At 40.7% G+C, this 25,299-nt stretch overlaps 1 protein-coding gene and 1 long non-coding RNA gene across 4 annotated transcripts in view; one reads left to right on the top strand and one right to left on the bottom strand.

Moving 5' to 3' along the window:
• LOC108449130 overlaps nt 1–2,140 on the bottom strand; it is a 5,929-nt gene extending 3,789 nt beyond the window's left edge. Inside the window, exon 1 of one of the 2 annotated variants that reach the window (XR_001865250.1) lies at nt 224–2,140. This is a non-coding gene — a long non-coding RNA (uncharacterized LOC108449130). The remainder of the gene's footprint in view (nt 1–223) is intronic. The other variant, XR_001865249.1, reaches the window with a different exon arrangement.
• Nucleotides 2,141–19,792: 17,652 nt separating this feature from the next.
• GALNT7 (polypeptide N-acetylgalactosaminyltransferase 7) overlaps nt 19,793–25,299 on the top strand; it is a 51,563-nt gene continuing 46,056 nt past the window's right edge. The window contains exon 1 of one of the 2 annotated variants that reach the window (XM_017744323.1): nt 19,793–20,240. In XM_017744323.1, the coding sequence (XP_017599812.1) occupies nt 20,190–20,240 (51 nt within the window). In that variant the 5' untranslated portion in view covers nt 19,793–20,189. The remainder of the gene's footprint in view (nt 20,241–25,299) is intronic. The other variant, XM_017744322.1, reaches the window with a different exon arrangement.

The following is a 25,299-nucleotide window of genomic DNA, read 5'->3' as shown; positions in this document are numbered from 1 at the left end:
GTGTCCGCCGCCGGCGCGGTGGTGCGGGCAGAGTCCCGCCGGGGCCCTTCCCTCCCGGGACCTCCCCGCCGGCGCTGCCCTGGGCACCCGAAACGCGTGGGATGGTCTTCCCTTCGGGGGTTTTCCGTCCCTAAATAACGGCGCCGATGTCTCCTGCGTAAGTGTCCTGCCAGGGTCCCCTAGAGCTTCAACAAAGGGTGCAGGTGTTCCCTCGCCAACTCACCTAGCTGCCGCGGATCGGCTTCCCGACGCTTTACTAACCAAAGGGCAGGTTTGGCCAAGGAGAAGCAGCAGATCAGGTAATTTAAGAACAGCTCACGGAAAACCAAAAGGCGCCGGATTTATCCAGGTGGTGGTGCAGGTCTCCCACGCCGAAATGGTGGGAGCACAGATGATATGCGAGGTGGGCAGCGCTTCAGCTCACTTCCAGAAATGCTTCAGGAGGTCAGACGGACAAATCTGCAGTACGAGTCTTGCCATGGCCTTGTATTAGTCAGGTGAAAATAATCTGACCCTTTGACACCAGGGTCTTAGAAGGAGTCAAAGTAATTCTTCCGTTTTCACCAGCTGTTTTAGAGCTCAGGAAAGGAGATCGGCTTGAAGTAAGATTAGCCAAGATTAAAATAATCTTGGTAAAGTCATAAAATTTTCCAGTGATTATCTTAAAAAGGAATCTTTTATGATGTGTTCATTAATGATCTTGGACCTCTCTAGTGGGCTGCTTTGGATAATTGTGTAAGGAAAGTGAGTTGACAGAACTCGTTTTCAAAAACTGGGGATGGTTTTGGACTCTTTCAGCAGGTGCTCTGCCTTCTGAAGCCGTTACAGTTTGCTGTATCTTGGCAGTTAGTGCTGAGATAATAGGCCATAGTGGTTTTTTTGGAGATGAGCAGTTTATTAAGTGGTGAAGTTTCTGTAATCTGTTCTAGACACAACGTGGGATTTTCTGTGTGTGGAAAAACCTTCAGGAATTTATTTGTATACCTCCAAACAAAATGTCAGGCTGTAGACATTTTGCATCAAAACCAGTCAAATTACTTTTCCTGCTCAGGAAAGGACTGTAAACAGACATGCAAAGTGACAATCTCAGAAGGAAAAAATTGTGGTTGCATTGCTGTGTAGGGCAGCGACCATCATCAGATGCTTGTTCTGGGATGACAACTGAAGTATTGTAGCCCTAGTGTGCGTGTGCTGTATCAGCTTAGGTGCTGTAATGCATTATGTTGTCCTTTCTCATGAGCCTAAAGGGTTTTGCTGGGATACTTTTGAGCTGAACCCTTGTATCACTTCCATTCACATGTGAGGTCTAATTCAGAAGCCTTTTTTAGCTGGTTTGCGTACCAGTAAAGGAATTGCAAGAGCTTTTACAGTCCTGCCTCTGATAAAGCAGCATTCTGTCTTGATTACCTGGTCTTGACCTGAGGAGGAAATGTCCATGACAGCCATCTCAGGAAATAATTCAGTCTTTGTTGAGAACAAATACAATTATATTAAGTAAACACTTTCAAAGATGAAATCTAAACAGAATACCTGGTTCATTAGCTAGATCAGCTGTTTACTTGCCATTGTGATATATATGAGAGTAACACATGCTGCTTCATAATTTTCTGAGAAACATTATTGTTGTTACTAAATTCATGTTTTGGGTTGGAGTGCTTTCCACCTCGGAAGCTGCTCAGGTAAGGGATATGAGTTAAACAGCAATGACTGTGTTTCCTACTAGTGGTGCTCCGGCATATTTCTGGGAAGCTGTCAGAGCCCAAGAACATGTCTGGAGGTTAGTTGCTGCATACCCTGCATCGTGTTAGGAGAGGCAGAGCTGACCCCGTGAGCTGGGCTTGTATCTTGGAGTGTGCTCCCTGCAACACCTGGGAACAGACTGTGCCCTGGTACAGCTTCAGCATAAGGGAAGTAGGAGTTTAATCTTAACTGCTCCTGATAAATGCAGTGGTATGCACTTTGTTCAGTCATAGAAATGTGTGTATTTGCTCTGTTGTTATTTGCCCAGAAGTTTGTTAAGCTAAAGATGACAGATAAATCTTCTTCCTGTATAACACCATCCTCCCTTTTCTTGCACTAAAAGCTCTAGCCAACAAATATGAAATTCCTTGTCAGACAGTACCAGCTTAAAATAGAATTTTGCTTTTTTAGCTTTTTTTTTTTTTTTTTAACTTCAGGCAGTACCCTTTTCCTCTCTACATTGTAACTGGGCATTTTTTAATAGCACCAAGCATTACAGATGCAAAGATGAAAAGATTTGCTGTGTCGTTCTTTTTTACGTTTATAACCTTTAATGTTTTCCTGCTCACAGCAGCAGACAATGGGTAATACAGAAGATCTTTTAATGTTATAACTATGTACCTTTAAAAAAATTATCCTTTCAAATATTGTGTTACCTTTCTTTCTGCTGATTTAAAAGATTTCAGAAGTCTTTTGGAAACTAAAAATTATTAATTTACAGAGAGTTTTCAAAATAAAAATGAAAGAGGAGAAGTGGTTGTTTAGAAAGGAAATGAGAACAAAGTGGTAATAACAGTAATACAGATAGTTGGAGATAACGCCTTTCTTTCTAATAGAAGACTCCCACTGACACATATGCAGAAGTTGGGAGGACAGAACTGTTCTCTGGGTAACCCAACTGCGGAACTTCCTCCAAGAATACATTTGAGGAAGAAGGGCTTGTGGGATTTGGAGTGAGAGGTTAAGTATTCATTTGCACTATCAGAAATCTCTAAAGACAGTAAACTAACTCTGATCCTTAAGAACTTTCAGTTTCCAATCTAAATCAAATAGAAACAATGAAAATATATTAAGGTCTGTTTTCAGAGTCTTAAGTGCACATCTGCTTTCGTGTAAGTAAGGATACCTGATAGTATCTGATAGTGATACCTCACTCTCTGATAGTGAGGATTGCAAGGCTACCAAATATTTAGGCAGGGACTTTGTTTATGGCTGTGAGAAAAAATTAGGTCAAATCATTGATTTGATTACCATGTTGTGTCTTTTGGATGTTTTCTGATACCTTCTGGTCTTCTGGATCAAGAGGTCACAGTTCTGGAGCCAGCAGGGAATGATTGAGAATCATAGAATCACAGAATATGCTGAGTTGGAAGGGACCCATCAGGATCATCAATTCCAACTCCTGGTCTTGCGCGGGACACCCAGGAATCACGCCATGTTCAATCACACCACTGAGGCTATTCATTGTAACAAGATTGCTGTAGGGATCCCAGCTATAGTATTTGTTGGTCTCCAGCGAGACGTGTTGCTAATGATCGGCCTCAGAGGTACAGCCTTAAAGCTGGTGTTGTCAAGGAGTAGGTAGTACAGCAGGCAGAACCAATGGGCTGAAACAGTAAAGAAAGATTTGTTACTGAAAAGTTGAAAGCTTATTTAAAGGAGTAAATGTACTGTAGGTGAACTTTAACTCTCCAAATTTGACCAGTTACAAATAACCCTATTCATTTGTCCATATGAAGAACAGTATGGAAGAGTGTCCAGTGTGTTCCTAGAGTGCAGAGGGAGATTGGTAAGGTAGTAAAAGATTTGCTGGAAGTGTGTGCCCAACCTTGCACAAGGCAGAAATGTAGTGATGAGATTGTTAAACCCACAAAATATATTCCATAGTCTGTCCTGTTCACATGTGCAATGAGGAGAGCTTCCTGAAAACTTGGCACAGGCTGCTTGGCCTTATGTCTGGGAATGTGATGCTTCAGATTTGAAGCATTACAGTAATTTCAGTATTTTCCTTAGTCACTGCACCTGAGCCACCAATGGACTTGCCATATATTGAGGGCATTTGATTTTCTGTGTCTGTAAGTGACATGATTTTACTGGGATTTTGTTTAGGTCTTACTTGTATATCAGTAGTTCTCAGACTTTCTGGGCTGTGTTGCAAGTGTTTCTTCCTGTGCATACGTAGTTGGACAGCAACTGTCCCCTTCCTCCTACCACCCCTGAAAGTATGCACATCTCTGGTACCAGATGTGCTTAACAGGAGCTTGTGAGGTCGGTCTCCCACCCTTAGACATTTATACTCCCATCTCCCCGCCAGGACAGCTGGATGCCAGATGTCATGGCAGCCATGCCAGAGTGAGGGAAGAGTGGTTGCCCTTGGATAGGGAGAGAAGGCTTTGCTGCATGCCCTGGTCAGGTTGCAATTCTAGCACATCCCTCTGGTTCAGGAAACCAGATGATGATCTTGCAGTCTTGCAGCTGTGGCTGTGGGCCTTCACCAACTGCCAAGTTTAAACATTACAATTCCCACATGGCCAATAGAAGGTGGAGAATTTATGATGTGGAGGCAGAAGCTTTAGAAAAAAAGAAGAAATAAAAGCTGAATGGACATTTTCTGAGCTTTCTGGTGACACGCCTTCTCCCCCACTTTAAGAACTGCTAATATCCTGTATACCTTGGCTGGATTGTCACTGAGATCTTAATGACAAGTTGCAGACTGAACTTGAAGTGTTATTGTGGTTTAAATTAGATTCTTTGTATGGAAATCCCAGAGGAAATTGTTCACTTTCCCTCTAAGGAATAAGTGTGCTTAGAACAGAAACTGAGACACAGGAATTTGAAGTTGATATCATTACTGAAGGAAAGGTGGGAATTGAAATAAGATAATAAATCTGATGTAACAGGGACAGTGGTGTTCAGTAATGAAGGGATTCGAGTTTTCTGAACTTGGTAAAAACATGATACATGGTGCTACACAAATGATTAAATGACAAACTAATCTCTCTCCAATTGCTTTGTATAGTTATCTACATGTTGGTCACGTTTTTCACTGGTTTGCCTTTCTGTAACTGAGTGACACCAACACAAAGGACACTGCATCAGGTCTGCTACTCTGGCATTATCTGAAAGCTGAGCACAATCATTCATCACCTGGGTATGAAAAGCTCTGTACAGGTGCAGGGCTAGACATAGCCACACTGCCTTCTACAATCAAAGCTGTAGTAAGTCACTACTTCTTGTGTGACATTCACCAGAAATTAACACCTTGGCAAACTCTTCGCGCTCAACAAGTTTGGTTTGAAGACCATGTGCAGTGAGGTAGTGAGCTTGCTATAGCCAAAGTATTGCTATTGCAGAAAGTAACCATCACTCCTTACAGTAACCTTTTGTGTTGCTAGCAATAATAATAGGCAAAATGTTTTGAGATATTAAATGATAATTTTTTTTACTATGTGCTTTTATCTAAATTTGCTTTGAAAAAGCTTGTAAAAATCTCTTACCCTTGGGAGGGTATAAAAACCCCAATCCCTATCATAATAAAAGGGAAATCATTTGATAAGTGCTTCCAGTTATGTTGCAGAATCAATGACCACAGAGCAAATAATGTGAAGAATTGGGAAAAAAAAGAAAGCCTACATGATACCTACAATTTAGTATACATGTATAGATTGTATTAAAAATCTCTCAAACTCTCTCATCATTAAAAACCCTTGTATTAAGTTAGGTACAGAACTCATTATTATCTCAAGACTATTAATTATGTATATGTCTAATCCTCTTTAAGGAGCAGTTTTGCACCATTATGTGCGTGACAATATTCCTTTTGTCCTATTTTAGCCCCAAGTGTTACCATTTGTGAATAATATAAAAGAACTGAACAGCTGAAAAATCAAAGACCTTAAGCTAAGACTGGCATTTGCTTTTCAAGAATCCCATTGCAGGAGAAGAGGGATCTAGAGTATCTAGGGGACATTTGGCAGGATTGTCAGCATAGGATGAAAGGTGACTTTGCACACTTAGGTAAGATAATTCAACAAAAGCTTAGCAGTTGTGTCTGTTTTGGGAATCACACAGGTAAATCTATTAATTTATTGCAGTACCTAATGAATAAGCTGTGAGTAAGATCACAGAAATTGGGATCAACACCGTGGACTTGGTAGGCTGTAATTTGGTTTTTTGGGGGGGGAAAAAACCAAAACAGAAGTGGTAATTTGTGCTACTTAGTGGCCAAATAGTGGGGCATTGAAAATAGCATGTAATAAATTCCTCTTTTAAATAAAATTCTAGGTAATAGTTAACTTTTGGTTTTAAAGCTGGTGGATATGCTGGCTAAGCTGAAGTAGTAGAAATTCTGATGTTAGTAAATTTAGTATTGCAACAGAGTCATTGGGTCATCAGGATGACAGCATTATCCAGAGGTAGATATGTGGATTTTTCTCCACTTGGCCAAGCAGCATTCACCTTCCCTAACCCAAGCTCAGCAGAGTTAAAATTGCTTGTATTGAGCTGACGTTCTTTAATGAAAAATGACAGCGTCTTTGTCCTATTTTTGTCAGATATTAAATCAGCATTACAGGAGACTGCCAAGTGGAAATAGGACAGGATAAGCTGTTACATTAATAGGTTTGACTTCTACCTGGGGGGGCAGGGAGGATCCTTTTTACAGTAACTAGGCCATATAATCTGAGAGGACTTTAAGTCTGGCAACAGTTACATTTAATTACTAGATTGACTCTGTAAGTATGGAAAACAAATGTCTACTCTGGATGATTAGTTTAAAATTAGCAACATAGAATCACAGAGTATTCTGAGTTGTAGGGGGCACACAAGGATGATTGAGTCCAACTCCCAGTCCTGCACAGCACTATCCCAGAGAGTCACACCATGTGCCCGAGAGCGTTGTCTAAACTCTTGAACTCTGTCAGGTTGGTGCTGTGACCACTTCCCTGGAGACCCTGTTCCCCAACCACCCTCTGGGTGAAGAACCTTTTCCCAGCATCCAACCTAAACCTCCCCTGATACAGCATCAGGCCGTTTCTTTGGGTCCTGTCACTGTCACCACAGAGAAGAGATCAGTGCCTGCCCCTCCTCTTCCCCTTGTGAGGAAGTTGTAACTGCAGTAAGGTCTCCCCTCAGTCTCCTCTCCAGGCTGAACAGACCAAGTGACCTCAGCTGCTCCTTATACAGCTTCTGCTCAAGGCCCTTCACCACCTTTGTGGCCATCCTTTGGGTCTTCTCTAGTAGTTTAGTGTCTTTCTTGTGTTCAGTGCCCAAAACTGCACACCATATTCAAGGTGGGGCTGCCCCAGTGCAGAGCAGGGCAGGACAATCCCCCCCCTTGCCCAGGTGGTGATGCTGTGCCTGATGCCCATCAGGATGGTATTACGGAATACATATAGTGCATGTAGCTCTGTGCTGCTGCAGTTGGAGCTGCAAGCTGGGCTCTGGGGGGCAGAGGTGCCCCAGGCAAGAGGCTAGGAACTGCCATCCTTTGTACAACAAAGAGCCCAAGGGCCTGGTGACTGGACACCGGGAGGCACAGCAGGAGGCTGTATGTACATCCAGGTTTGCCCCACCCAGATGCTTTTCCAGCTATGTGTTGGATATTTTGTCCAGATGGATACTGAGAGATGGTATCAAAAGCTTTAGTGAAATCCTAAAAGATTACATTGACTGGCTTCCCTCGATCAACTACTTGGGTTACCTTGTCATAAAAGGAAATCAGATTTGACAAGCAGGGTTTCCCCTCGTGAAGTAGTGCTGGCTGTGACCAATGACTGCGTTGTCTTTCAGGTGTTTTACAATAGCTCCCAGAATAATCCTCTCCATAACTTTACCGGTCACTGAAGTGAGACTGACAGACATGTAGTTTCTAGGGTCCTCCGTGCCCTTTTTGAAAATTGGAACATTGTTAGTCAACTTCCAGTTAACTGGGATATTTACAGATTCCCAAGACCTTTCAAAAGTCATCCAGAGAGTCCTTGTGATGATATAACCAGGTCTTTTAGGTATTCTCAGATGAATCCCATCAAGTCCCATAAATTTATATGGATCCAGCTGGAGCAGCAGATTCCTCAGAACTTCAGGGTCAACTGGGAGTTCAGCATTTTCATAACTGTGAAGGTTCAGTGTTGAAGACAGAGGCAAAGAAAGCATTAAACATCTCCACCTTGTCAATATCCTTGATGTGACGTGACTGTCCTCATCCTGTAACAGGCTGATGTCATTTCTGCACTGCCTTTTAACAATGTATTTTTAAAAAATCTTTTTGTTGTCCCCCACAGTTCTGGTCAGCTTCATCTTCAATTGAGCTCATGCTGGTCCAAATGCCATGTCCTCCATCAGTTTTCTTTAAGATTTTTGTGAATCAGAGGGAATTTATCTTGCTTGAAACTGCCCTTAGCAGTCCACCTCTGCCCCACAGTGCATTAGGTTAGACACAGTTTTGATGAGTGAGGTTTCCTTCCCCATTACTAAGTGCAGTGCTCAGGTGATGCATTCAGGAAGGAAGATGTCCCCAGAAAAGGGGAGCAGCTAGCAGCATGCATGTCCTCACAACCTGTGCTACTGTTTAGGCTTGGATTTGGGGGTTTTCTGGCTTTTCACTTAATACAGGCTGTAGCAGAAAAAAATAAACTGAGTGGGCTTCTATAAACTTAAACAAAAGGTTTAAGATTGTGCTTTATGGCAGATTAGGATTTATCAGTTTGATTGTAGCCTCCTCCTCTGTGAAGGAGCTTGTGGAGAAGATACGTGCTTTTGTGGAAAAAGAGTATTTTAATAGCTGTACAAAGTTATGGAGGAGAAGGCTGATACTTGTATTCTACCTTTGCTTTTCGAATAAGCCTCCTTATTGTGTTCCCCTTGCTTGGGATCAAACAATTTTGAAATGTTTGCTTACTGAAAAAGGCCTGAAATTTGAAAAACCCGAGTTCTTTGCTTAGTGTGAGCTGTTTTTGAAATATGTTGGTGCTTTCCTACAGGTGCATTATATAGCACAAAATTCCTGAAATTTCTGAAAACCCATGGTCTTCCCACGTGGGTATAAAATACTTTTCTTACCAGGCTGCATACAGACTTTATTACTGAGACAAAAATGGCTACTTTTTGGAATTCAGAGATGACGCTTTAAAAAGAATTGCATTAATCAGAAGTTAAGCATGCTTCTCCCTGCATAAGCACACCTCTTTGCAGAGAAAACAAATTCCCTTTTTATTTTTTCGCTCTATTGTAATAAATGAATTGCTTGCTGCTCTATGGTGGCCTGTGCTTCTTTTAAGTTTCTCTTACCATGTGTTCCTGAATCCCTCATTCTAATCCTTGAATGCAGTAACATTTTTTAGTATTGCTCTTGCTTTCCTAAGCTACAATGTATTTTCTTTTGATTTCCTTGTGGAACGTTCCGTTGCAATTAGCAGCAGTCAGCACTGATGTGTGAACCTCTGAGCTGCAGGAGAGAATTGAAGGAAGGTATAAAGCAAAGACACTATACTGGTTTACATGTTGTTTACATGTGGAAAACTTGCCTTACAGGTGACAGTCTCAAAATAGAACTGTTAATGAAATTAAAGAATAAGCAGATGGTGCTCAGCCCACAAAATTTCTTATTTTTGTTGTCTTTTAAGAAATTGGCAGTGAAAATGGTTCAACAAGAAGTGTTCTGACTTGAGTTGATTTTTTAATAAGGCAGAAAAGTATTATTTAGATACTATGTTTCAGAAAAAAATACAATCTTTTTAATGAAATTGAATATAGTCTTTTTCATATTCAAACATTTTTGCCACAATTTGGGGATTAAAATTTTCTTTGGTTTTAACCTGGTAAAATATTTTCTTTTTAAGCATTAATAAATGAACCAAGGGCCAAAGCATAGCACCCCATTTTATTTCTCAGTTCCTGCCTTTATGGATTTGAGATATTTAAGCAATGTCTTTCTTTTGAGTTATTTAATAGGAATTCTAGCTATGGCAGAGAAAGTATTTACCATTTTAAATTTGCTGTAGAAGATGCCTCATCTGTAATAACGTTTTGAAGCAAAACCATAAAAAAAAGTAACCAAGATACCTCTTTTAAAAAGTTCCTTTTTTTTCCTATTGAAGGAGGAGGATCAAGAAAGACAATATTAAGCTAATGGGTTCTTCAGAGAAGATTAATTGTTCTCTGCATGCTTTAGTCTTGAAACAAGTTTTGCTACACTTTCAGTTAAATGAGGCCTTGAAGTCAGCTCTTCAAGGCTTGTAATGTATTGCTTTTATTGGACTGCTTCCTCTGCTCTGGCTCTGCTATTCCATCTTCCACAGTACTATTCTAACATTTCAAAGTCTATGAGAAGCTTTAAACTGCAGCTATGAAATATGTTGGGTTTTTTCTCACCTCTTCCATGTTTTCTACCCTTATTTCCCTCCCCTCTATGAAGTATGTTCCGCCTGCACAGAGCCAAGACCTTCACTAGTGATAGCGTGAATCAGTATCTCAGTAAACGGCAGAGATGGAAAGGTGTGGTACGTGGGGTTTTGTTGTTTGCTTCTTTGATGGAATATGAGATTCTAGCGATAGTAAATGCATCCCCTACCTCTAAACACAGAGTTCTTAGCCAAGAGCCCTCAAATCCAGAAGGATGCTGCATGGGTTTCCTGTGCCTCAGCTCCTCCTTGTGGGTGAGAAGAATCTCCTGCTGCCTTTTGGATAGCTGTTGGGAGATCTTCAACTCCAAATTCTGATATTTGAATCGATGTAAGTGAGGTACTCCTACAGCATGAGATATACCAGGTGAGTAAAGTGGTCTCGAGTACTCTCTGTAGAGTTATTCCAGCCATAGGTGTCTGAAGTAAGACTGTGAATTAGTTCCTTGGATGCTTGTGTGTGGTCTTGGTGAGTCTTCTGTCCCTCCTTGTGTTTTCTTAAATAGTTGTTATTTTTTTATTTATGTAAACACTACAGGAAAGTTTGGGCTAAGAAAGGCCAAGAAGTGTTAACTTGACAGTGAGGCTGTGAAGCTCTTTGAGCAGGTCCAGGCATAATGTCATCCTTCAGGGTCATCTGCAGAAAAAACCATCCTCAAGGAGAGCAGCTATCCATGACGCAGGAATCAAGTCTGGGAGAAGACTTTGATGCCAAACATGGGGTAGATGGTTACTCTGGCCCAACTTTGGCAGTGGGTGATGAGACCCTTGAGTGCTCATTGACAGAGCAGTGAGTAGGTGTCCAAATTGTCAAAGTCATTGCCATTATTTTGTGTAGAGAAAGGGGGGGAGAAATCTCTGCAAGATGCAGAGTTTCTGTCTTAGAGAGCAAGCTTGCCTTTTGCATGAATAGTCACATCAGTCACCTCTCAGGGAGTTAACAAGTTTTGCTCCCATTATTATCTTCTACCAAGACTGGTGATGACAGGGGAGTTGTCAAGCTGTTGTGATAAAAGGGAGCAGACTGCCAGGATAGTTCATGTAGCTTTTAATCTTTGTGTATGCCTGAGGGGCCTTGGGAAAAGGATGGCAGGGAGCAGGCTGGATTAATTTTTCTGGATGAAATGGATATGTCCTGGGGGTTGGCCTACTTTAAAAATAATTAGAATTCTTTGAAATCTGTTGTCCTTGAGCACACTTCATCTGTCCTATGTCCCCTTTTCTCCGATTCTCATATGCCTAGATCTTGTGGTTGAGAGATGCCTTGTGCCTCTTTGGGAGGCATTTGTTTTGATAATATTTCCCAGGGGTGCATAATTTCTAAATCAAAGCTGACTTGCATGTATGTGTGTGGTGAAATGCACACTAGGACTGCAGGTAATCAGAGGTACCCAGTTTTGCTCTTAAGATGAGAACAGAGACGCTGCTCGACTTAAAGTAAGGTGTGTGAGACACTGATTCTCAGTTCTGAACATTTATATTTACTGCAAACAAGGATGTGGTTTTCTTCTTTAAAATAAACTTTAAAAAATAATCCTATATGTTTGCATCAGGTGACAGAGGTATGGTTGGATCCTTACAAGGAGCCTTGATGGTGATCATTGATTGCAGCCAGCACAACTCCACGTTAGTGTAGCAAGATGCATTGGTCTTGGTCATATCTTGGTTTTTTCGTGTTCTTATTCCAATCTCATCCTCAGCTGAAGGATGAATACCTCATTTCCTCTATTTCTTTCTTTTTCCTGCTCATTTTGGTTTTTTTCATCATTCATTCTTTGTGGGAATTTGGGGAGTTAATTAGGCTTATTGTCACAACCTCCTGTTCAACAGCTTAAGAGTTTTCTTGCATTGCAGTAAGGTTTTAAGTGACATGGATATCTAGAAGTAAGGAAGAAAGATAAATGGTCAGACTACTCCTCTTGACTTTTTAATAGTTTGGCCAATATATCTTCCAATGGGTTTGTCACAGGATATAACATGTGAAGGGTTTTATGCGAGAAATGAGTTCTCATTTTAAACTCTACAATCCATGTCTATGATAAAAGAAGACTTCACTGCCTTAAATATTAAGCACCAGTATTTTAATGATAGACTTGGACAGTTAGCATTGCTGCAAAGGAGAGGCAGATTGAACAGGTTTTATCTTGTATAATATTTGCAAGAATTTATTCTGTACTGATAACTTGTCAAAATCCTGTTTGCAGTCTAATCCCAGCAATCATAATTTTTCAGGAATGGCTTCACAGCTGTTAATTTCTAAGAAACAGACAGAACTTTTATTTATAATTTGGTTTATCTAGCAACCATAATGTACTACTTAATGTTACCAAAAGCATAATGTTGTAAGCAGAATTCATTACAATTTCTATGTTGATGCTTTAAAAACATATTTTATTAACTTAACTAAATAATCTTGACTCTGATGCCTTAAAACGTTCATTGGTGAGAATGCTTTTGCATGTCAGAAATAATTGTTTGGGTTTTTTTCCTTGTTTTACTCTCCGAGCTGAGATTTCTTTATTGCAGAGCATCATATTTTTTGTATATTTACTAAAATGCATGGCATGGGCATTTATTTAAAGCCAAGTATTACTGATGAGGAAGTTAAGATTTTGGATATTCTGTAAGTCACTTTGGCTTTACAAGTGGAAACTTTTCAGCAGTGTATATTTAGTAGATATATTCATAGCCTAGCACCAAACCCCAACAACTTTCCTGTAGGAAGTCCATTTTCTGCCCTACATGCATTTATTAATTCTGTAACGCCTTAATGTTCCTTAACTGGCTTTATACTGTATGGGCTATAATACTCAAAGAAACTTTAAACTGCATGAAAAAGACCAGTTTTGGCAACTCAGATGTTTTATAACTGGTGCTGATTTTATCCCAATCCATGTTAGCCTCCATGATGTTCTTTTACCTTAATATGTTTGCTTTTAAAGTTCTGGTTTCTTAACTTGTCTGCAGACTAAAGATATGCCAGCACTAGACTGACACATTCCCTAATACGGTTTTTTATCTAGCTGTAGTGGCATAAAAGATTGGCTACAAGGGTGAGAATGTACATGGAAGGAAGTTCTGCCTGACATTTGGGTGCACTTTCTAAGGAAAGGGTAGTTTGGACACCTAGAAATATGTGTTCAAATCATCATGCTGTGAAAAGTCACCAGTTCTTTATATATTTTATACATTTTGATGAAAACTCTATTGATATCTTATGTATTTTAATGAAGACTCTATTGAGACTCAGAGCTTTCCTGAAAAGGGAGAAGTGCCCTCTCCTAGTGGAGGGCAACTGCTGGTTATGCAGGTCTTCCCTCTCCTCCACGAATTTAAGAACATGCAGTTGTCTCCTTAGTTCTGTAGTAAGAAAGAAAATAATCCTATGTTTGTAGATTTGGTTTGAAAGAAGAAAGGGAGATTCATATCACTAAGAATATTTAACAGAAACATACTTTGTTGTGTAGAGCACAACAGTGTTCCTGCATTACCATTAATACCACAGGAATTCCTGGGAGAGCAGTTGTGGGCTTCTGGGGAAGAGGAACAGCACCCCTCACCCAGACCACTCAAAATAATCTGTTTTACTGTTGTGGGCTTCTCCTACTTGGATTATTTCTGATACAGGATCTGGGTGTGGTGGCTCAGTAAACCACACAAGTCACACACGCAAGTCTGCTTTTTTTTTCTGATGCTCTTAATACACCATGAGTATCTGACCCTAAATGCATTAGGGACGTAAGTGTGCTGCCTTTTGTGCCTCTGCTTTCTCAGCACAGCAAGCAGTTCTCCAAAAGAGTATAAATGTTTAGGGAGAAGAACTTGGTGGTGAAGGTTTGTCCATGTTTGTTTTGTTCACCATAGAATGGTTTGGATTGGAAGTCACTTTAAAAATCATCTGGTACCAACCCCCCTGCCATGGGAAGGGATACCTTCCACAGGACCAGTTTGTTTAAAGCCCCATCCAACTTGTCCTTCAACTGTTCCAGGGATGGGGCATCCACAACTTCTCTGGGCAACCTGTTCCACTGCCTCACCACCCTCACAGTAAAGAATTAATTCCCCGTATCTAATTTAAACTGACCCTCCCTCAGTTTGATGCCATTCCCACTTGTCCTTGTAAGAAGTCCCCTCTCCCTGTCTCCTGTAGACCCCTTTAGGTACTGGAAGGCTGCTCTAAGGCCGTCCCAAGGCCTTCTCTTTTCCAGGCTGAACAACCCCAAGTGTCTAAGCCTGCCTTCATAGGAGAGCTGCTCCAGCCCTCTGGCCCTGCTCTGGACTCAGTATTGTGTTGTAATTGAGTTGTGTAGTCTTGCTTTAAAGGTACAAAAGAAGCAAACCCTCTCGAGTCAGGCAGCTGCTGTCCTGCCATTCTGCTTGTTCTTGTTCTCTCTGATGTCCCTCAGAGGTGCTGAGGGGGCTCTGAGGATGGGCACTGCTGGTGGGAGCAGGGCTGGGCGGCCCTTGAGCCCTCTGTGTGCCTGTGCACAGCTAATGGTTGTAGACAGCTGGAGAGGCAGCAGTGTTGTCTGTGTTTTGCTACTTCCAGGCACTCTGTTTTTCAGCTACCCCTCGCTTCCAGCAGCTTCCCTCCTGCCCCACTCCTGTTTTGAAACAGCTCAGCACTGGTGTTTACCCTGCTTATGGATGCCAAATTCATTTGGCTTGCTCATGCAGCTGTCTGTGGGGAGCCCTTGATCCAGCTCAGCGTGCGGGTGTAAAGGTGCTCGCGTTGGCACACAGACAGGACAAAAATGCATGGTGTAGAAGTACACTGACTGCAAAAATGTAACCATCCCACTCCATAACATCAGCCTGATATATCCAGCACCTATCAGACAGAGGTTTATATCCAAAACAAATTAGCAAAACCAAATATTTAAAGGCAACTCATCTGCAGCAGCTAAAAGATACAGTTTTCATAAATCTTCTGCAAGAACTAGGTGCATCTTGTAATTCATATTTCTGCTGTTCCACAGTTCTCATTACAGACGAGATGGAAAATATCCCCTTCAGGTTTTGCTGTATATCTGCAGTGATGGGAAGATAAACATCCCTGTAATGCATCAATGTTGACACTCAGAAGCCTTCCAAACTTTGGTTTTTAAATCAAATGGGAAAGTTAGCTTTGAGCCTCTTCACTTGGTAGGGAGAATGGGCAAGTGTTTATTTGTGGTTTTTTTCCTTTGCTGCATCTTATATAAATCTGACATCCTTTACAAATCTGCAGTTGCAGATATACTGTCAGGTATTATAGAACTGGAAGTGCTATACCAAACAAAAGGAAAATATGCTATTTCCAGGTAAAACACTATGTCTGAAGCAACAGCTAAAGAGATGCATGGAGTTACGCTGTTCCTGTTCTGTTGAAATTATTAAAAATGGAAAGCTGCATAGTAGCGTATTTTTAAGCTGTTACTTTTTTTAATTGAAGTGAATTGAAAAGTCAAAAGTTCCAGGTTTTGGTGGAATTTTTGTATTGTTTGTGTATTTGTTTTGCTTTATTTTTATCATTTACTGGGAGTGTTTAGTGGGATAGTGAATCAATCTGGTTTTCTCTATCTTAACTTACAGTATTTGTCCAAGTCTATGTGAGATGGTAATATATTGAGAAAATGTTGATTTGCATAACTTGCATATCACAGTTTTAAACAGAGCATATACTTCTTATGTTTTGCTGTTGTCATTTGTGTGTAAGAACTTTTGAAAAGAAAGCACCTCATCCCAAAAGGCAACTGATTATTGACAACTGTAGTACTGGCATGGTTGACAACCATGGGAATGCATTGTCTCTTACAGAAGGAGCTCTTTTATATTGCTTTTCCTTACCATTTTCAATATAAGAGTTTTGCAGGTTATTGAACAGTAGCAAAACACAGTGGATTTTTTGTGTGTATGTGTATTTTGATTAGAGTATCATCCTTGTGGATTTTAGGTTCTTTTGCTGATTCTGTTTTGATGTACAGTAAACAGTTCTATACTGTTTACTGTCCTGTCCTGGTACATTTGCCAGTTCATCCTTCTGTGGTATTTGATGGCTGATGTATGTAGCTTCTCTCTTATACTGGAGATTGAAACACTGACAATTTTCTTCTTTTGCCATTCTTCCTCTTGGGAGGCACTGTCTCTCTCCCCAGTCAGACTAAAGTATGAACTGCCTTACTGACTCTTCGTTTTCCAGCTGCAGGCCAGATTTTGCTGTTAGAGACAACAGACTCTCTTTCCCAGGGACTGCAGAGGGCTTTTGAATTGAGTTTTCTGACAGGCTTTAACAAAATTGTCTTTGTTCAAAGTTGAAGTGCAAGGCTAGCACGTAAAGGTCTCGATTCAGTGAACTGTGTTCCAATTTAAACACCCATTTAATGAACTAGATAGATCATAAGTAGACTTTGTAATGTCTCTTCCATGTTAGATGCAGTAAGTGAAGGACACAGTTTTCATAAATGCAGCTATTAGCAGCCCCATTTGAAACCCACAAGTAGTGCACATGCTTAGGGCTTGTGGAAGTCACTCCAGATGGAAACAGCATTACTGGGGTGATTATACCCTGAGGAAAGGCTCGCTGTCATTTTGAGATCAATTTTTAGCCAATGTTCCATTCTCAGTATTTACACGGAGAGTCCGAATTGCCAGAACTTCAGATTTCATAACAAAAATGTTTACAGGAAGTGAGCATTTGTTGAGAAGATTGTGTTGTTTCAGAGAAATACCTGTTGCTGTGCTGTTTGGATGGTGAGGGTATCCTGCAGACAGAGGCACCGTGCTAAGAAAACTGACTTCCATGTTTTCCAAGCAAGAAGGAGCCTCATGTGTCTTTCTTTGTGTGTGCTGTACGCCCATTAATTTGAACAGTGGAGTGCTGCAGTCCCATTGCTAAGGAGACAGTGCAGACAGGAGAAGTAGTTCATTTGCATCTTCTCCAGATGTGTGGTCAGAAATGCCAGCCATAGCGTACCTGATCTGGAAACAAAAAAGTCACGTTAAAAGTCTCTTCAGGATCTGACAGATGTAAGGAGGTCCCTCAGAAGATGTTCAGGACTAGAAGTTAATCCTTGGTACCGTGTTAAGAGAAGGCAGTGGGATGTCAGTTCCCAAAGTTGGTTTGGAGAGTAATGTTTTGATCGTTAGTTTCATATAGCTTCAAGTTTATATTGTGGCACCACCATGGATCATAACAAACTAAATGTCAAGGCAGGCAATTACTTGAAGTTCAGGTGCAGCATGTCTGCCTTTTTGATTGGCCCCATGGCCTCAAGGTGCCCACGGTGGCTTCCATGCTCCAAATAAAAGATACTGCGTGGCAAGGTGCACACAACAGACAAATGTGCAAAGCTGGAAGCATAGAGAGCAGGCTGGTTTAGTGGAGTCCATTTAAGGGAGTTTGTGGATTATATCATAGCATTCTTGCTGGCTATCTAAAAATTGCAGATACCCTGGCTCTGCTAATACATTATGTGGCTTCTAAAACAAAGCTGTAAGATAGATTTTGATATTCATCATGTTTACTTCACAGCAGAACAAACAATACCACTAGTTGTATATGTCACAGAAAGAATAGTCTATTTTCCAAGATTGATTTGTCTGTTCAATAAGTCGGTTTTTACTAGTTTAGTGTTGTTGCAGATATTTTTTCCTTTTTTATGCTTCGAATGCATGTACTGTGTTGATTTTTTGGGGGATTTTTAAATATTTGATGCAGATAAGAACTTACCTTACCTCAATGGTTCAGTAGACTATAACTAATTTGTTGGCAAAATAACTAATTTATTGGCACACATTCTCCTATGTAGGAAAGACCAGGAATGAAGGGCCAAGAAAAAATGAGATCAAATAGCAGAGAACACAATTGATAACAAGTTATTTCCCTTTTGTTATCTAGTCAAGCAGTACACAAGGTAATTATATAGATACCCTGAATTTTTGAAATCTTTTGGGAGCTCAGATGAAACTTGCAGAAGCAGGTTTTAGACCGTATGTATAATTTGCATACAATGCACTTCTTGGCTTTAGCTGGCTGTTTCATTGAAGAAGCTTTCAAAATGGTAGGGTTGATCAAATTCTAAAAAGCAATTTAAAGAAAAAGACAGAAATAGACTATGGTAAAGCTTGAGAATGGTGACAATATTTCAAAATAAATGAAAATCTAATCATGCGGTTTGCTCCTTAATAGCAAGAAATATGAAATGAGATTGACGTATCTGTCTTTAAAAATTGAGGCAGACAAGATACATCACAGAAAACTGCATCCCTTGATCAAGCATGTCCATTAGTGATGGATTTATTGTATTGTAAATGTCATTTACTTGCTGAGTTATATAAAAGAAATGCATGATTTTTAAATATCCATCTGTCCCAGATGATTGAGAAACAAGAATGAAGTTCTTCTGCAGGCTTGAACCAGTGCAGTGTTCATAGCTGATGCCTGCAGCGCCGGAGAAGCTGGCCTCAGCCACTTAGAATGTGACAACTGATGATAGATTTGTTTCTTTCTGAGGCTGTTTCTGAAAAATAATAGAAGTTGGATTTTATCAATAGCAAAGTTATGGATTATATATTGTAACTCCTTTAATTCAAAGCGAATGCTTGTGTTGTGATTTAACCCCAACCAGCAGCCAAGGCCCCCACAGCCGCTCACTCACTTCCCCACCAGCGGGACTGGGGAGAGAATTGGAAGAGGAAAAGGCAGAGAACTCATGGGTTGAAATAAAGACAGTTTAATAGGGAAAGCAAAAGCCGTGCACACAAGCAAAGCTAAACGAGCAATTCTTTCACTGCTTCCCATGGGCAGGCTGGTGTTCAGCCATCTGCAGGAGAGCAGAGCCCCATCACATGTGACAGTGACTTCCCTTCCTTCTTCTTCCCCCCTCTTTCTATCCTGAACATGATGCCATATGATCTGGAATATCCCTTTGGTCAGTTTGGGTCACCTGTTCTGTGTCCCCTCCCAACCTCCCGTGCACCCCCAGTCTCCTCCCCAGCATGGCAGTGTGAAAGGGAGAAAAGGCCTGGGCTCTGTGTTAGCCCTGCTCAGCAATAACAGAAACATCTCTGTATTATCAGCCCTGTGTTCAGCACAAATCCAAAACACAGCCCCATACCAGCCACTGGGAAGAAAATTAACTCTACCCCAGCTAAAACCAGCACAGCTTGTTTTCACCTGCTTATCTCTACAACTTAAAATTGAATTACTTAAATTTTGGTGGTTTCAGTCCAAAAGAAACAGTTTTATCTATTTCTTTCTTCAATTTACAGAAAACATTCCTAAAATGGGCTTGGTCTTGGTAAAATTAAAAGCCTTGCTCCTTCCTCGTCCACTGTGTAATAGGGCTACACAGGAAAAGGAGAATAATTTTTCCTTTTGGAAGGAAATGAAGCTGGACAGAGGACATCTTAGAAGTTCTTGAAAATCCTTAATGTTCGTATGAATAAACATGAGTTCTATTTTTAGGATCTCATTGAAACATATGCATAACATGAAGGATATTCCTAGAGCGGAAACAGAATGTGGAAGGAACAATGACTCAACTAGAAAGGTCACAAGCTTCATTTAATGTTGACATGTAGTGATGAGAACAAATCTTGTATTGAAGCTCTTGAGTGATGCTGTATTTTAAAGCCTTTCACCTTGGAGGGCACAGCTTCCCAGGAAAAAAAAAAGATGAATGAGGTTTTTGGGATGGGAAGGAGATGTTTGTCACTGCTGAACTATTAAGGGCTGTGGAATAAAGTTCCTAGCAATTGCAGCAAAGCACTGAGTGTAAGTGTAGTACTGGCTGAGACCAGCTGCCAGGCACAGGTACAAGGTGATGTGGCTGAAGATACGCAGGGTGCAGAAGTGAAATGAGAAACTACCAGACAAAATGGCCGAGTGATAGAGGTGTTAGTGTTCTGGATTATGGCAATGTTGCAGCAAACTATTTCATTCTCATGTCTTCTTTCTCTCTTTTATCTTCCATTTGATTGTAAAAACTACGGGAATTGTTTGCCAAGCACTTGACAGTGTACGCATGTGGCAGCAGTAGAGTAATACTATAGAAAGAGTAAACCTACATGGATCAGCATATACTACTTGCTAAGACATCAGTACAACACTATTTTCAGGTATTCAGGCTATTTTTCCTCTTTGTTTTTATTAATTGTTAAAGTTGCATAGTCTTGTGGATCTTGGGGATCTTGGGAAGGAGGTAATTTAAGCTTCTAAGAAGTGTGTGAGTACTATTTTAGTAATCTACATTACTAAAAAAAAAGTCCTCTTCTGCTAGCCTCTCTTTACAATGCAAAGACAGTAAAAAAAAGAATGTTTTTTTTTTAATGAAGAGGGTAAGAAATACTCCAAGAGTCATGAAATCTGAAATCTGGGGGCCTTTTTACATCTTACAGTCAGCTCTGGTAGAGATGGGGTCTCATGCAATTGGCCATTTTGTTCTTAATACTCATAAGTTTATGCATTTAAGTTTTAAGTTTATCCAGTTAAGCATTCGTAAAATCCCTCTAAAAAGAAAAGTTGTGGACAGTTGTCTAATTATGGTATGTATCCCTTTTTCTTCTTGCATCATAGGCCAGAAAGGTGTTAGTTAGTCAAAGTATTATGAAGCAATTTTCTATAGCTCAGGTATGTTTCTGATTAAACATTGTTTTCAAAATCTGGTTGTATTGCTCCAAGCCACATAGCCCTGTGGTCCTCCTAATCACTTGGAGGAAGGAGATAGGATAAAAACACCTTGCACTTTGGGCCATCATTGCTGCAGTCCATTTTTCAGAAGAGATTTCCTGAGGAAAAAAGGTTTAACTTTTTAGGCAATACGTGTTGGCCTTTCTGTGAGTAGTGGCACCTTGACATCTCCTAAGACTTGATGTGGAGACCGGCTTCAGGAAAAGAAGGAAAACTGAAACTGATTGGGTCGTCCCAAGACTAGACAAGAAACTAGACTTTGTCTTGGAAGGACGGGTCAGGGTCTGATGGGCTTTGCTTACCTGGGACAGATTTTCTCCCTGGTGCTGCAGTAGAAGAGCTGTGCCCCAGGGTTCAGTGCTCTCCTCCTCTTTGGCCTCTTTGTGGGGGTTGGCTGTAAGAACAGAATTTTGAACAACTAAAATACAATAAAATGTTAAATGGCTGAATTTAGCATGAGATTAGTCAACTGGCATACAAATTAGTTTGGGGTTTTTTTTACATTTGTGTGGAGTCTCATCTATGATACAGTAACCCATATGGTGCATTTGAGGGTAACTATAATGAACAGGTGCTTTTTTGTTGGTTTGGAGGCCTGAGTCACTGCAGTCTCTGTTTAAGAATGAATTAATGTGGGTGATACTCTACAGAAGTTCGTAGTTGAAATGCCATGCTAATGACAATGTAGACTGCAGTATGTAGAAATTTATCTGTTGGGCACAGAGAGAAGGAAGGTTATGGATATTTGAAGAGCAGTTGGTGGCAGACTGTTCTACAGTCAGTGGGTCAGCTGGTGGTTTATTAGATCAGTCTTAAGTGCTTAACCTAAACTGACTTACCTTGTGTGATGTACAGTATTTGTCTTTCCTCAATTTGTGTCACGAAGAGAGCCAGGATCAGTGCAGGCAGGTCTCTTGTGGTCTGGTTCCTTGGGACCAGACAAATTGCACTTGCATGCAACAAAAAAAGCCATTTAATTAGCAAGGAGCAAAAACACACCTGAAAATACGCAGTATATAGGGAGATACTTGCTTTTATGCTTTTTTATTTGTGTTCTGTCCCACTTGATCAAGACCAGGTTGGATGGGGCTTTGAGCAACCTGGTCTAGTAGAAGGTGCCCCTGCCCATGGCAGGGAGGCTGGAAGTGAGAGATCTTTTAGGTTCCTTCCAACCCAAACCATTGTATGTTTCTATGATTACTTCAGCTTTCTTTTACTGAAAATGTTGATTGGTCTAGTTGTAATAAACTTGTAATCAATTCTTGCTGTTCTGAGTTTAAAAGGTTTTCTGCCATCTTTAGTGTGCTGTCTGTAAGGAGAGGATTTAAGAGGCTTTGGACCATACTTGTGTCTTATCAAGGATCCTCTAACAACTTTTCTGTTACTCCACAGCAAGCAGCTGCAGATACAGTTTTGTGTTCTTTTTATTGCACAGGTTACTAGTGCCAACATGTTTTCATTTCTAGAACATGGGAGAGACTAAAATACATCCCCTTAGGTAATGCAGCAGCTTCATTTACGATTCAGTTTAAGAATCTTTCTGTTACTTGAAAGTGATTGTAATCTTAATGATAAGAGGCTATTTTGCTGGCTTTGAAACTAGGCTTAAGTTACAAAGTCAAGGACAGATTTCTTTGATATCAGTTTATTCAGGTATTTATCTGAGTCTTTCTATTTTAAATCTTATTAATTACTGTCCAGATTACATAGTGCTCTCCATACTCACAAGGAGAGGTACATTGAGAGGCACAAGGGCAGTAGGTTTACATTCGATATTAGGGAAAAACTCTTTCCTGTGAAGGTGGTAAGGCACTGGAACAGGTTGCCCAGGGAAGTTGTGCGCACCCCATCCCTGGAGGTGTTCAAGGCCAGGCTGGATGTAGTTCCAAGCAACCTGGTCTAGTGGAAAGTGCCCCTGCCCATGGCAGGAGGGTTGGAACTAGATGGTCTTCAAGGTCCCCTCTCAACCCAAACCATTCTATAAGTCTACGACTGCTTGTGGTTAACTCTGCAAAGTTCTTGGGCATAAGTGGGGGCTTTGAGTGAAATGGACCTTTGTCAAGGCTTCCTTAACACACCATGACTACAGATGGGACCAGGGGTAGTGTCACCATAACCAGGAATGGCAGGATGGGATGTGTAAAAGCTGAGTAAGAGTTGAATCTCAGGCAATGAGGAAGGAGATTGGTCAGTTTAAGTTTAAGTTCAATATTCTCCAAGCACTGAGTGCTAGTGACAGTGAGGACAATAAGACTGCTATTTTTTACAGTAATTTGTTCTGAAGCACTCAGTGTCTTTATTTTTACTTGCTTTCAGTCAGGCAGAGTCTAATTGAGAAACTGCTTGCGCACAGGAATTCCAGGAGTACTGCATCTTTCCTAAGGAGGAATCATGTAAAATAGGTAAGGTACAGGCCATGTTCTCTCTGCCATTTTTTGTACTCTTAAATCTCTCTGAAGGTGAGAGAGAGAAGTTGGCAAGTTTTGGGTGGCCAATGGCATCCCTTGTGAGAGACTGAGTCTGGCACAAAGCACTCTGGCCAGGCCTCTGGGTAGTCTCTGCTTTCAATGAAGGTATCTAAACTTCTCAAAGTAAAGGAATTAACTCAGTCTGGACCAGATGCATATGAGTGTGACAATTGCATTTGTAGAAAATCCAGACTCCAGGAGAGACATAGCCAGCAGGAAGTTCTGGGGCAGCAGTGTCATTGGAAAAGGGAGTGAAGAGCAAGGAGAGGGGGTAAAGCAGTGCAAGTTGAAAGAGCAATTGTGGCAGGATTGCATTACTTTGCATGAGTTTTAAATGATACGTGCACAGCAAGGCCAAAGAGGATGACGGAAGTATCATTAGGTGCCCTGACAAGTGAAAGATCATATCACAACGGAACAATTTCATTTAAATGGGCTACTTAGATGGGTATTGTACTGACATCCAAATGTGGATACATATCTTTAAACAAGTTATTCTGCAAGTAAACAGGTAAAACTCAGGATTGATTATGCTCCCTTCTGTTAGCCAAATAACCAGGGAATCAGGTTATTCAACTGAAAATAAGTATCCTTCCTTCTTCCATAGGATTTGTTATCTGAGGTCTTCCATAGATTAATACCAGTTTCTGTGCCTTGTGAATGACCGTGTGAAATGTTGGCTGCAGACCATGGCAGTATGCAGCATTGGCCTGAAGCCGCTGTCCTAGATGAATGCTTTTGCTGTGACAAAGTAGATGGTATCCAAGAAGACAGGAAGAGCTAGTTGGCCTTCTTGCCCAGGAAACTCATTCAAAAAATGAAATAAATTTGATAAACTAAGGCTTATCTTCTTCAGCATCTTTCTTGAACTCACAGGTTCAAACACCAGCCGAGATGACCTCAGATATTGTTTGGTTTTTGACTCATTACTAGATAACAGGAGGTTGTTTTAGTCCATTATTTGGAATCAGTGATACAGAGACTCATGTAGATTAATGCAAGTCAGTCAGAACTTGAATGCTAAATTCTGTCAAACTCCTTCATCATAGCAGAACACTGAGCTGTTAACAATTTCACATCTTTACAAACAGTTCCTCTCCTTTACTATGTGCCCTTCTTAGTTTTGGATGTGCCACTTGCTTTTCCACAAGCAATGCTCTCAAATCTCAGGAATGTCAGCTGTAAAATAGAATAAAATTGTTGATCTTTCTCCCCACTAAATTGTTTCGCCTTGGCTAGCACAGGTAATTTTGGGGCTCAAAAGTCCTGCTACTTTGTTATTCTGTCAGCGGGCTGAGCCAACATTAATGGCTGTGGTCTGCTGATATCTACTGAAAACTCAGTGACTTCTGTACTGCAGAAGTGTATGTACTAGTGATTGTCCTGTTCTGCCTTATCAGACAGGACATAGGAAGTGAGTGGGGAAAGGGATTTCGCTCCCTGCAGATGACTAGCAGTTTTATTACAGGTATCTATTCCTGGCAAAACTTTTCATCTCAGGGAGGTGCTTGGGATCTGAGAGAAGCCAAGCTGGATAAAGGATGGTGCAGGGCATTGAATAGTATATCACATGTCAGTCAGCTTGATAGATGCTGTGAAATCTAGGAAACAGGTGAAGGAGGAAGTTGCCCTGCTGGTTTTTTTAGTTAAATTTCATGAAAAGAAGAAATCAAAACCAACCCACAACATTTTATTTTCCATTCCTCAGGTATAGGTGGGAGTACAAAACACATTAGTATAGAAATGCTGCTCAACACACATTTCTCCAAAGCTGCTTGTGGCCCTTGCACCTCACTTACACTTCACGGTTATGTATTTTTTAATAAGTAGAACATACATATATGTGAATATGCATATAGTGTCATGCTTGCTTGTTTATATCATCACAATTATTTTTAATTGTTTGGACTTTGTGATTCATAAGTGGCCTCTGGCCAAGTTTTGTGCTGAACACTCCAAAAAATAATAGATGTGGTCGTTGTCTTATAGGATTACTTGCTTTTTGGAGATGCCATCACAG

The sequence above is a fragment of the Corvus brachyrhynchos genome, unplaced genomic scaffold (assembly GCF_000691975.1).
Source record: "Corvus brachyrhynchos isolate BGI_N302 unplaced genomic scaffold, ASM69197v1 scaffold17, whole genome shotgun sequence".
NCBI classification, from domain to species: Eukaryota; Metazoa; Chordata; class Aves; order Passeriformes; family Corvidae; genus Corvus; species Corvus brachyrhynchos.
Note: the sequence above shows the minus strand (reverse complement) of the source record. Positions and strands in the feature narration are given on the sequence as shown.